This window comes from Camelus ferus, chromosome 9 (genome assembly GCF_009834535.1).
Source record: "Camelus ferus isolate YT-003-E chromosome 9, BCGSAC_Cfer_1.0, whole genome shotgun sequence".
Lineage (NCBI taxonomy): Eukaryota > Metazoa > Chordata > Mammalia > Artiodactyla > Camelidae > Camelus > Camelus ferus.
Genome location: NC_045704.1, coordinates 17,573,445 through 17,586,060, shown reverse-complemented (window position 1 = coordinate 17,586,060; position 12,616 = coordinate 17,573,445). Strand labels below are relative to the sequence as shown.

The following is a 12,616-nucleotide window of genomic DNA, read 5'->3' as shown; positions in this document are numbered from 1 at the left end:
GCCACCAGTGTCTATTTTACTGCATCAACCTCCTCACAGATCTCCCTTACCTCCAGTGCCTTACTCTACCAACTCCCCACAGGATAAGGGAGCTCAAGCTACTTAATATGGCTAATGAGGCCCACATGCCTGGCCCCTGGTGACCTCACTGGCATTTTCTCTTTCAAATTTCAGATCAGTGGTTTGTTCGGGGGGGGGGGGGTCACAAATCCCTTTTAAAATCTAAATACCATGAACTACCTTGTAAATGCATGTGTTCACAGTATTTTGCATAGATTCTTGAGATTCTCAAATCCTTGCAGTCCAATCTTGGCCTTCAAGTGAGAACTCCTTTCCTATTCCCTGACCATACTGAAGTCCTTGCAACAAACAGAACTATCCATGCCTGTCTACCCTCCCACCTGAGACCCTTTCTCTACCTCCCTTCCTCTTATCCTGATTCTCACTCATCCTTCAGGTCTCAGTTTAGGTGTCCTCCCAGAAAGGAGCCTTCCCTGACCCTCCAGGATTAGGTGGGCAGCTCCCTTAGCCCCGTAGGTCCATCAGAGCCCTAGCCATTCAGGGTGGTCACTGGTAACACTTGAATGTGAGTTCCTACCCATCACCTAGGGCAACTCCGGACCAGGGTCTCCCCTCCACATCTGCAGATTCTCTAGATCCTGGAAACACAAAGTAGGAAATTCACTCTCTGGTCTCACCACCTATCAGGCTAACCAGGGACTGGGTGTGATGACAAAAGCAAGAGACACGGCATAGTGAATACTCTTTGAAGAAATAAGAGGATAGAATGGGGTACAAGCTAGACAAGCCCTCAGACGCCCTGAAGGTGGTCATTCAAACCATTCATCCCCAAATTAAGCACGTGGGCCTCTGGAATCACAGCAGTGCACAGGTTGAACAACGATTCAGATCCCTCCGGATATTGCAGTTTCTTAGTGGTTCGGGTTGGGGGCGGGCGTTAGAGCCGATCTGACCCTGACACACTTTTCCTTCCTGGTCGTGTAAGGGCGGGACCGGACAGAGGCACGCATGCTCATAGGAAGGTCCGTCTTCGTCCCGGAACTTTGGTTCCAGGCGCGGCGGGGCACCGGTGACCCCCGGGAATGCGCTTGGCCGGAAGTGGCCGCTGACGACCTGGGGCCAGGGTTGGCGTGAGGATCCTGCTGTGGCGGTTAACAGGTCGTAGAGAATCAGAATGGAGGCCATGGCGACCGCGGCAGGGGCGAGGGAGCCCGGTGAAGGTGAGGTCCTGGCCACGCGGAGGCAGCGGGAGGGTGGGGTTACGGTGTCACTGAGAAATGATTCCCCGTGAAGGCGAAGGAGGACTCTTTAAAAGGGAACACCCGCCCTAGACCTTTCACCACTGTCGATTAAGCCCTCTTGTTTCGTTCTGACCTCCTTTACCTCATTCCCTCCGTCGAAATTAACCTCTTCCAAGTTCCAGGCTAACCCAATTCCTAACCAAGCTAACTCTCAGGGTAGCATAGACCTCTCCTTCCCTCAGGCTAACTCTCGCGTTGTCCCAGGAAACCCTGCTTCTCAAGCTACCTCCGTCCTTATATCAAACTGACCCTTCCCTTGCATCCTCCTCCTGTCCCATGCAAACTCTACTCAGCCCAGACTAACGGCTCCCACATTTAATTCTAATTCCTCCTTCCCCAAAGGCCAGAGTCCCATCTGCCGCCTCAGGGCCCTTAATCCATTTCTGTGCTCCCCCAACTCTATCGCATTTTCAATGTCTTTATTTCTCCTGATGCCTCCCCATCAGTACCTAAAATGCTTTTGTTTTGCTAACCTTAAAATTCTATCCCATGTGGGATGAGGTGCGGTTGGGAGGTTGGTTGAAATATCACTGGCCAAGAATTAGTAATTGTTGAAGCTGGATGATGGGCATATTGGGGGTGGGGGTCATCATTGTACTCTCTACTTTCTTGCATGTTTGAAATTTTCCATAATTAAAAAAAAAAAGTTTTAACCTAAAAAAAATATATCCCTTGATCCCATACTGCCTTCCAGATAACATCTATCTTCTCCAAAGAGTCACCCACACTTCCTTGTATTTCCTCACCTCCCACCCACTGCAGTCTGGCTTTTACCTTCAGAAACTGCACCTGTTAGGGTCCCCAGTGACCTCCCGTGTAGTTAAACCGAGTTGCCCCATTTGTTTTTTTACTTACTAGACTGTGGGGCCAGCTGGTGTTCTTCAAAGTTAAACGACCCCCATAGACTACTTGGAGAATTCAGTGCCATTGACACCTGTCCTTCTCGAAAGTTTTCCTTTGGTTTCTGTGACACTACTGTTTCTAATTTCCTTCTTATCTCTCAGGCTCCTTCTCAGCCAGTATTAGTTTGCTGGAGCTGCTGTAACAAATTACCACAAACCGGGTGGCTTGAAACAACAGAAATTTATTCTCTCACATTTCTGGAGGCCAGAAGTCTGAAATCAGAATTACTGGATTGAAATCAAGGTGTCAGCAGAGACACAGAGGGCTCCCTCAGAGGCACTAAGGGAGAACCTGTTCCTCGCATCTTCCAGCTTCTTGTGGCTCTTGGCATTCCTTGGTTTGTAGCCACCTCACCCCAGTTTCTGCTCCTGTCTGTCTTCACCTTGCCTTCTCTGCATATGTTCACGCTCCCTCTTATAGGACACTTGCAATGGCATTTAGGGCCCACCTGGATAATCCAAGATAATCTCCCTATGTCAAGATCCATAACTTAATCACATCTGCAAAGATATATATATTTTGGGGGGACCATATAAGGTAACAGTAACAGGTTCCAGGAATTAAGATGTGGCTATCTTTCGGGGGCCATCTTTTAGCCTCTCACAGCCTCCTCCACAAGCATGTCTTCTCCCCATCTATGCAGGGCTCTTTCCTAGCCCCTCTTCTCTTCTCATCCCTCACACACTACCCCCTGCCTATCTTCACTTATTTCCTGCTTGCTGCAGCCTTGCTCCCATTCCCACCACTTTTGAGAAGCAGATCTCACCAAGGTTTGCCCAGCACTCTGCTTTCCTGTCACCACTGCGTGTATTGTCTTTGACCTTGCCTGTCTTCCCCTATCAGACGGAGTGCGCCCTGGGAGTGGACTGGATCCCTCCATGGGTCCTCAGCATTGCCCAGCTCAGGGCCCAACATAGATTTAGAGTTGCTGAAGAGTGGTTGAATGAATGTGTAAATGAGTAGGAGATAATGAATGAATGAATGAATGAGTGAGTGAACAAGTTAATGAGTATGTTAATGATTTCATGAACAAGTGGAAAGGCAAAATTGAGTGAATTAGTGAATGAAGTGGTAAAGGATCAAGTAAACACCAACACACTCCTGTCTTAGGACCATTGCTTTGGCTTTTCCCTCTTCCAGTTTGCCCCAGAAATCTCATGGCTCAGTCCCTCACCACTTCAGGTCTCTACTGAAATGTCACTTTTGTGTAATCTCTTTAAAAATCACATAAATAATAAAATAAAATACTTAGGAATAAACCTGAGCAAGGAGATGAAAGACTTACATGCTGAGAACTATAAAACATCAATAAAGGAAATTGAAGATGATTCAAAGAAATGGAAAGATATCCCATGCTCTTAGATTGGAAGAATTAATATTATTAAAATGGCCATACTTGGGAGGAGGGTATAGCTCAGTGGTAGAGTGCATGCTTAGCATGCATGAGTCCTGGGTTCAATCGCCAGTACCTCCATCGAAAAACCAAATAAATAAATAAACTTAATTACCATGCCCCCTGCAAAAAAATAAAAGAAAAAATAGCCATACTACCCAAAGCAATCTACAGATTTTATGCAATCCCTATCAAATTACCCATGACAGATTTCACAGAGCTAGAAAAAAAAAATCCTAAAATGTATATGGAACCATAAAAGACCCAGAATTGCCAAAGCAATCTTGAGGAAAGAGAACAAAGCTGGAGGCATAACCCTCCCAGACTTCAGACACTACTACAAAGCTACAGTAATCAAAACAGCATGGTATTGGCACTAAAACATGTATGGATCAATGAAACTGAATAGAGAGCTCAGAAATAAACCCACACACCTATGGTCAGTTAATCTTTGACAAAGGAGGCAAGAATATACAATGGAGAAAAGACCATCTCTTTCAGCAAGTAGTGTTGGGAAAGCTGGACAGCCACATGTAAATCAATGAAGTTAGAACACCCTCACACCATACAGAAAAATTCAAAATGGCTTAAAGACTTAAATATAAGACATGGTACCATAAACCTCCTAGAGGAGAACATGGGCATAAATCGTACCAATGACATAAATCTGACATAAATCATACCAATGTTTTCTTAGGTCAGTCTTCCAAGACTATAGAAGCAAAAGCAAAAATAAACAAAAGGAACCTGATCAAACTTTAAGCTTCTGCATAGCAAAGGAAACCATAAACAAAATGAAAAGACAACCTAAGGACTGGGAGAAAATATTTGCTAGCCATGTGACTGGCAAGAGCTTAATTTCCAGAATATACAAATAGCTCATACAACTCAGTAACAAAAAAACAAACAACCCAATCAAAAAGTGGGCAGAAGGCATAAGTAGACATTTCTCCAAATAAGACAGGCAGATGGCCAACAGGCACATGAAAAGATGCTCAGCATCACTAATTATTAGAGAAATGGAAATCAAAACTACAATGAGGTATCACCGCACACTGGTCAGAATGGCCATCATTAAAAAGTCTACAAATAGCAAATGCTGGAGAGGGTGAGGAGAAAAGGGAACCAACCCTTCTACACTGTTGGTGGGAATGTAAATTGGTGCAGCCACTATGGAAAACAGTATGGAGTTTTTTCCTTAAAAAACTAAAAATAGAGTTGCCATATGATCCAGCAATCCCACTCCTGTGTGTATATTCCAGAGAAAACTATAATTTGAAAAGATTCATGCACCCCAATGTTCATAGCAACACTGTTTACAATAGCCAAGACATGGAAGCAATCTAAATGTCTATAAACAGATGACTGGGTAAAGAAGATGTGATTGGTCTGTCTGTCTGTCTGTCTATCTGTCTATCTATCTATCTGTCTGTCTATCTATCTATCTATCTATCTATCTATCTATCTATCTATCTATATCTCTCTCTCAGCCATAAAAAAAGAATGAAATACTGCCATGCAGCAACGTGGATGGACCTAGAGATTATCATACTAAGTGAAAAAAGTCAGAAAGAGAATGACAAATACCATGTGATATCACTTATATGTGGAATCTAAAATATGACACAAATGAACTTATTTACAAAATAGAAACAGACTCAGACATAGCTTATGGTTACCAAAGGGGAAAAGGTGGGGGAGGGATAAATTAGGAGTTACAAACTACCAAATATAAAATAAACAATGAGGTCCAACTGTATAACACGTGGGACTATCTCTAATATCCTGTAATAAATCATAATGGAAAAGAATACATATATATATGTATACCTGAATCACTGCTCTGCACCAGGAACATACACATTATAAATCAACTATACGTAAGTTTAAAAAAAATCACTTTTTTGGCAAGTTTCATTTAAAATTGTAGCCTCACCCCCATTCCCTCCTCCTTCCTTCTTTATTTTCCTACACAGCTCTTGAAACTACTTAACACTATACGTTTCCTAATACACTGTATGTTTTCACTCACTATGTTTTTAATTGTATGTGTTCCCCCACTAAACTGTCAACTTCTTGCTAACTGGTGTCTTCAGGGCCTAGAATGGTGTCCAGAATATAGTAAGTGCTCAATAAATGTGCAGTGAGGGAGGGAGCGCCCAGTCCCTTCCACCCACTCCTCCTTCTCCTGCTCCCATCCCTGGACTGACTGATCTTCCCTCTCGCGGCAGGCTGTGAGGAGCCCAGTCCTGGGCACTGGGGGGAGCTGAGCTGCACGCCGGTCGCATCCAGACCCCAGGACAAGGTGGAAGCAGTAGAGGGAGCACCCAGGGCCCCGGATGGTGAAGACGCCCCGGAGGCCAAGAACGCGGCGGTGAGCGCCATGCTGCGCGCTGTGGCTGCCAGCCGCCTGCCCGTGTGCAGCCAGCAGCAGGGCGAGCCCGACCTGACCGAGCGCGAGAAGGTGGCCATCCTGGGCCAGCTGTACCACGAGAAGCCGCTCGTGTTCCTGGAGCGCTTCCGCACGGGCCTCCGCGAGGAGCACCTACCTTGCTTTGGGCACTTGCGTGGTGACCACCGCGCGGACTTCTACTGTGCCGAGGTGGCCCGGCAAGGCACTGCCCGACCTCGCGCCCTGCGCACCCGCCTGCGTAACCGGCGCTACGCCGCCCTGCGGGAACTCATCCAAGGTGCAGGGGCGACCGGGCCGGGTGGCAGGGGAGACTGTGGCAGAGGAAGTGAGAGAGGAGAATGCAGAGCAGAAGCGCAGATGGAAATCCTAGGAGAGACAGATAGAAATGTGAGGTAAACTAGGAAGAGACGAGCAGGGACCCAGGGGAAGAGAATGCGACCAACAGTGAGAAGGCTTAGCATTTAGGAGAGGACAGAAGTGCCGTTTGGGACCAGCGGGCGGAGGACACCGTATCCAGCACTGTGATAACTGGTTACCCCTCAGGAAAACTAGATCCCTCCCTGCCCCATGCACAGAGGCATTGACAGAAACCTGGGGGACTATGTTCATGACCCTGGGGAGACAGAGTTCTCTTGAACAGGACACCCACGTGAAAAGCATGAAGGAAAACATCGGTGATGTTTCTTACAGCATGTTGTACTTATAAGCAGCTTTGTGATCAAAGACACCAGAACTAAAGATAAAAAGACGAGAGCAAATGTAGGAGAGTGGGTTAAGGTTCTGGTTAGGGAGAAGGCGCAGCTGTGGAGAGAGGGATCTGGAAAGAGTGGGACACAGCGGCAGATGTCGGGCAGAGATGAAGATGGGGGCAGGGGAGTGGGAGATGAATGAAGGAAGTGGGGTTAGGTGGCAGAAACAGACTGGGGCATGGTAGGGGGCGAGGAGGGTGGGCAGAGGAGGGGTGGGAGGGACTGAGACCCAGAGAGAGAGTTAGGAAGAAGGAAGGAGAGAAACAAAATGTTTGATGGAAAACACTGGAAACAAATGAGGGTAAGAGAGAGGGCAGGACGGGGATGGTCGATGGTCACAGACTCAGGTACCACAGAGGCCCGGGTTCCTCAGCTCTGAGGGTGGGGATAATGACAGTGGGTGGGAGGGACTGAGCTACCCCTGCAGGAAGAGGCAGCTGGGGGAGGTGCGAAGGACCAGGATCTGGGGCGGTGGGGAAGCCAGTCCCACCTGAGGGGTGGCTACAGAGAGGAGCACGCTGGGGAGAGGTGTGACCTGAGCTCTGGAGGACCCTCACCTGGGCAGATGCCTTCGTGCCACCCTATCCCATGCACACACATGCCTACTCGGAGCAGATGTACACGTACATGCCCGGCAGTGCGTGTCCAGGCATGTGCACCAACAGACAGGCACATACAGTCTACCTACTGGCTCCTGCCCGTGTGCAGGACACCTGCCCATGACATCCTGCACACGGGCTCCCAGTCACAGCTCCCCATGGCTGTGTGCTCACACACACGCATACACAGGAGGATGTGTGTGTACGTGTGGCCACGCACGCTGATGGGCAGGAGCTTGTGAATGCTGCCTAGGCACAATTGTACACAGGCCGGAGACCACCAGTGCCTCAGGCCAGGGTGTACACCGGCCTCACTGCACCCACACTTGCTGAGACACAAGTCCACACGTAGATACAGGCCTAGTCACGCACGTGTGCTCAGACACAGTGCATGACTGCTCGTGGTCACATGACCACAGGCATCTGTGCATGCTTCCTAACATTGCTGAATGTGCACACTGACACTCACTTGTGTTCAAGCTTCCAGTAAGCGTGGTCACACGCATGTGTGGACACAGGTCTGCTCAGGAACACTCACTCCCCCCCTCCACCAGCCCCTCACCTCGCCTGCAGACCCCTGACCCTGCGCCCACCCCGTCTCCTCCGTGCAGGGGGCGAGTACTTCAGCGATGAGCAGATGCGGTTCCGGGCCCCGCTCCTCTATGAGCAGTACATCGGGCAGTACCTGACCCAGGAGGAGCTCAGTGCTCGCGCCCCAGGCCCACCAGCCGCCCAAGCCCGGCACGCCTGCCTGCCCGCTCTCCGACCTGCTGCTCCAGTCCTACCAGGAGCGGGAGCTGCAGCAGCGACTGCTCCAGCAGCAGGAGGAGGAGGAAGCCTGCTTGGAGGAGGAGGAAGAGGAGGAGGACAGCGATGAGGAAGGTGAGGGCCAGCAGCCTAGAGGCCCCAGTGTCAGGACACCCCAGCCCTGGGCCTGTGTGTCTCCACGGCACCAGGCTGGGCCCACTTGCAAGAGCAGACATCGAGTCCCTTCCCTGCTACCCCAGCTGCCCTGGCCCTGTCCATCCTCTCCAGCTTCCCTGTCCCAACTCCTCAAAAGCACCAAGCTATCCCTCACCTCCAGGCGTTGCTCATGCCGTTCCCTCCTCCAGGAATGCCTTCCTGTCACCAGCCTTCAGGTGTCAGGTCATGTTCTGCAGCCTCCGGAGCACTGTAGTGTCCTGTGTCTGGTGTGTGCTCTGGGAAGGTAGAGATGGGGCCATCTTGGTCACTGCTGTGTTCCCAGTGCCACCCAGCACCAAGGAGGCAGCTCTCTGTGGGTGTGAGTTCAATGCCCTCCTCATACACTCCCACCGTGGGTGTCTCCCTGCAGACCAGAGGCCCGGCAAAGACTCGGAGGCCTGGGTCCCCGACTCGGAAGAGAGACTGATCCTGCGGGAAGAGTTCACCAGCCGGATGCACCAGCGCTTCCTGGACGGCAAGGATGGGGACTTTGACTACAGGTGCTCCCGTGCCCTCACCCCCCGTCCAGCACCCCACAGGACATCGGCTCTGCGGTCACACAGCCTAGGGGTTTCAGATCAACCAAAGATCCGTGGGTGACCTTGTAGTAGCTTTGTCCATCTCTGAGCCTCAGTCCCCTCATCTGAAGGAGGGGAATGAGCAGGGCTGACATTCAACTCTATATTCATGAAACATTGAAACATTCCATTTGGGAAGGTGGTGGTGGCCTGGTAGGGTGCCACTACCCCAAGCTCCCTCCCTAAGTGTCCCCCAGGACCCTGGACCCCTTCATGCGGCAGGAACTAATCCCTGGCAGGGTCGCTGCCTGGCGTGGAGGGGCCTGTGGTGGGGGCCCCTGCAGTGCTGGCTGTTCATTTCTCCAGTAGATCCCCAGGGGTGAGACACCTGGGCCACCTGCTTTGGAAAAGAAGTTTGCCATCAGGGAAAAGAATGCAGGCTAGTGAAGTACCAGAGTCAAAGATAATGGTTTTGTCCACTGAGGCAGCCTCGCCTTGTGGTCCAGAACACCAGGTGTGGCAGCAGAGGGCCCTGGTTTCAAACCCCCATGACAGACAGGCAGGCAGACCCTCGGGGCCTTGTCAGTAGAATGGGGGTCATGATTGCCACTGCCAGGGGCAGCACCTGGTACCAGAGCATCGCTTGGGCCTCTCTGGGATCCCCCGGCTCCAGAAGTGAGCCTGGCTGATCACTTCCAGCTGGGGTGGAACATCTCCGTGCTCCACACGAGCAGCGAGCAGAGTGTCTGGGCCGTGGGGGCCCTCAGGGAGGGCACCACTGCCCTTGTGGAGCCAGGCGCCCACAAGGAAGTAGGGCCTGGTGTGAGGAATGGGGAGTAGTGTGGACCGAAGCCTGTCCCGTCTCCTCAGGGCTGCTGCTGGGCTGCATTCAGCGCCAAAGAGGGTGTGAGGGGGCCTGGGAGGGGTTGGGCCGAGTCGGGGGTCCTCCTCATGATTTGGGAACCCTCATTCCCTGAGGTCAGAGTTTCTCAGCTTAGGACTGTGAACCCTTGGGGCTGGACAGTCCTGTGTGTGGGGACAGTCCTGTGTGCGGTGAGGTGTTGAGCAGCATCCCTGGCCTCCACCCACTGGATGCCAGTAGTAGCCCCCGCAGTTGTAACAACCACAGTATCTCCACTTATCACCAAATGTCCTCTGGGGGACAGAATCTTCCCGGTTGAGAACAACTGCCTCAGGGAATGTGGGCCCACGTGTCAGCACATCTTCTAGCTTTTCAAGAGAAACTAGATATTTCCATGTAAAATCTCTACTTTGGAAAATGTTGCCTTCTGTTTGAAGTCTTGAGAGACCCAGAGTAACTCAGCTGCAAGTTAGCTCTGACTTGCGGCTGCCAGCATATGGCCTTTCTCTTCGGGGGGCCCCAGGCCCCAGCTCCTCCCAAGGGTTAGAAGTGGGGAGGCTGGGGATACAGGCCGAGCCAGCCCCTGACAGCCCCCTCCCCCTGCAGCACTGTGGATGACAACCCTGACTTCGACAACCTGGACATCGTGGCCCGGGATGAGGAGGAGAGGTACTTCGACGAGGAGGAGCCTGAGGATGCGCCCAGCCCAGAGCTGGACAGGGACTGATGGCTGCCCGCCCCGCCCCCCCACCACAGCAAGGCCACTGATTACAGGCCAGCTCAGTGACTTTCTCTAGGGGACAGCAGGGCAGTCACCCCACACCACCAGCCTCGCTGAGTCTGGTCCCATCTCAGCAGCCCCCTTCCCCACTGTGCCTGGAGCTAGCTCCCTACCTTCTCCCTCAAACCCTGAGTCTCTTTCTCCTATTATCTCTCGGTCTCTTTCTCCCCCTCCTTTCTGTGTCTCTGTCCCTCTCTCTGTACCTCCCTCTTTTTCTTCTCTGCCTGTCTCTTTCTCCCCCTCTCTCTGCGCCTTGGCCTCCATCCCCATGACAGGGCCCAGGATGAACATCCTCCCCTTGACCAAGGCCAGTGGGGCCCTTTGGAGTTGGAGCTGGAGCTGGCCAGGTTGACACGAGTGCACAGCTCGGTCGAGGCTGACCCAGGGCCCTAGAGTGGGCTCTGCTTCTCCCTCCTGGTCCCCGCCTGTTTTCCTCCGCCTCTATTCTTGAATCTCAGCCTCACGCTCGGGCCTCCTTGCCTGTGTTACATTCCACCTCTCCTTCAGCCTCACAGGCTCGGCCTCTGTGCTGCGTCTGTCCCTCTCTCTGCCTTGCAGCCTTTATCTCTGGGTTTCAGTGTTCCCCACAGGCCCTGGCTGCCCCCCATCCTGGCAGCTGTGGGATTACTGCTGAGCAATCCAGCCTCACTGTGGGCAGTGGGGAGACCCTGAGGGTGGCCACCAGCTCTCACCTCTCCCTGAGGACCCAGGTTTGGGAGATGTGGGCAGGGGCAACCCTGGGGATTATGGACCTACTAGCTTGGGTGCAGGGGGAGGAGGTGGTACAGGGAGAGGGGACTCTCCCATCCCAGCCCCCCGGCCCCCCTCTGCTCAGCCACAATTTTCCCTTCCTTCACTTCCTTCACCTCCCTCTCCCTCTCCTGTTTACACTCCCCAAATACGCACAGGCTGTTATCATGGGTCCTGAGTCATCACACACACACACACACACACTTACAGCCTGCCCCAGCGTCCCTGCCCCAAGCCGGCCACAGAGCCCGCCCCACGGAGCCCCCTGCCGCCCCAGGCTAATGGGAGCCAGATGGCCGCCTGGTGACTCAGCCACTGGCCTGTGGGAACCCAGGCGTCCTGTCTTCCCATGCCCCCACACCCAGCTCATGCTCCCCCAGTAGACATACACAGAGAAAGGGCCAGCTGCTAGGGGAGGGAGGACCTGGGGACCCCTCAGTCTGTGAGCTAGAATGGTGGCATCCTGCCATGGCCAAGCCGGAGGAACCCTCTAAACTGCCTCATCCAGCATGTGGCCCAGAATGAAGGGGAGACCCCAAGGCTTCCTGGGGCCACAGCTCTTGACCCCCAGGCCTTGGCTGTGCCCTCTGGGTCAACCAGAATTAGAGCCAGACATGAAAAGTGAGAGCTGGACAAAGGCCGAGGGACATTCAGACAGAGAGACTATTAAATAGGGAAACTTCCGGTTACTGAGCAGTTCTATCCTGTGCCAGGCCCCAGCAAAGTGCTTGGTGCACTGAATCCTCCAGACAACCCTGAGAACCAGGGCCTCGGCTCTGTTCCATAGGTGGGGCGCAAGAGGCCGGGAAAGAAGATGTTAATGTACTCAATGCCATGTGGCCATCAGAGGTGGAAACCCAGGTGTAGAATCACACAAGTCCTAGACACCACTCTGCTGGCCTGCCTGTCCACTATCAGGGCCACACAGAGCAGACCGACACACAGACTTCCTCAGATGGGAAGACTGAAGAAGAGTTAGCTGTGGAGGACGATAGCAGCAGCTGACACCTCCGGGACCCGCCCAGTGCACTGAGCACCATCCTGTACACGGACGTGGACAGAGGCATCCTGATAGTTTAATCAGTACTCGAATCACTGAACCATCCCAGCGGTCCCATGTGGCACGGACTATCAGTACCGCCAGTGCGTCTCCCAGGGGGCCCATGGCAGGTCCAGCCAGCTAGACGCATGCGATTTGGGAAGATGAAGAGGGCGAGGTGTCCTTCAGGCGTTTGTGTCCACGCTCTCAGGTTGTGAGAGCGCTTTCATAATCCAGGTTTCAGCCCTAGGTGATGTGCACATTTTTCACCAGTCTATCATTTGATCATTAAATTTGTTTGTGATATACTTTGCCATACATAAA

At 52.2% G+C, this 12,616-nt stretch overlaps 1 protein-coding gene across 1 annotated transcript; it reads left to right on the top strand.

Annotated features, from left to right (window-relative positions):
* The first annotated feature begins 590 nt into the window (after positions 1-590).
* CCDC97 (coiled-coil domain containing 97) lies at positions 591-12,616 on the top strand. The gene is given in 6 exon segments (XM_006189834.3): positions 591-1,241; positions 5,850-6,308; positions 7,991-8,097; positions 8,099-8,261; positions 8,713-8,842; positions 10,329-12,616. Coding segments are annotated over 6 exon segments (1,026 nt in total). The 5' UTR covers positions 591-1,195; the 3' UTR covers positions 10,450-12,616.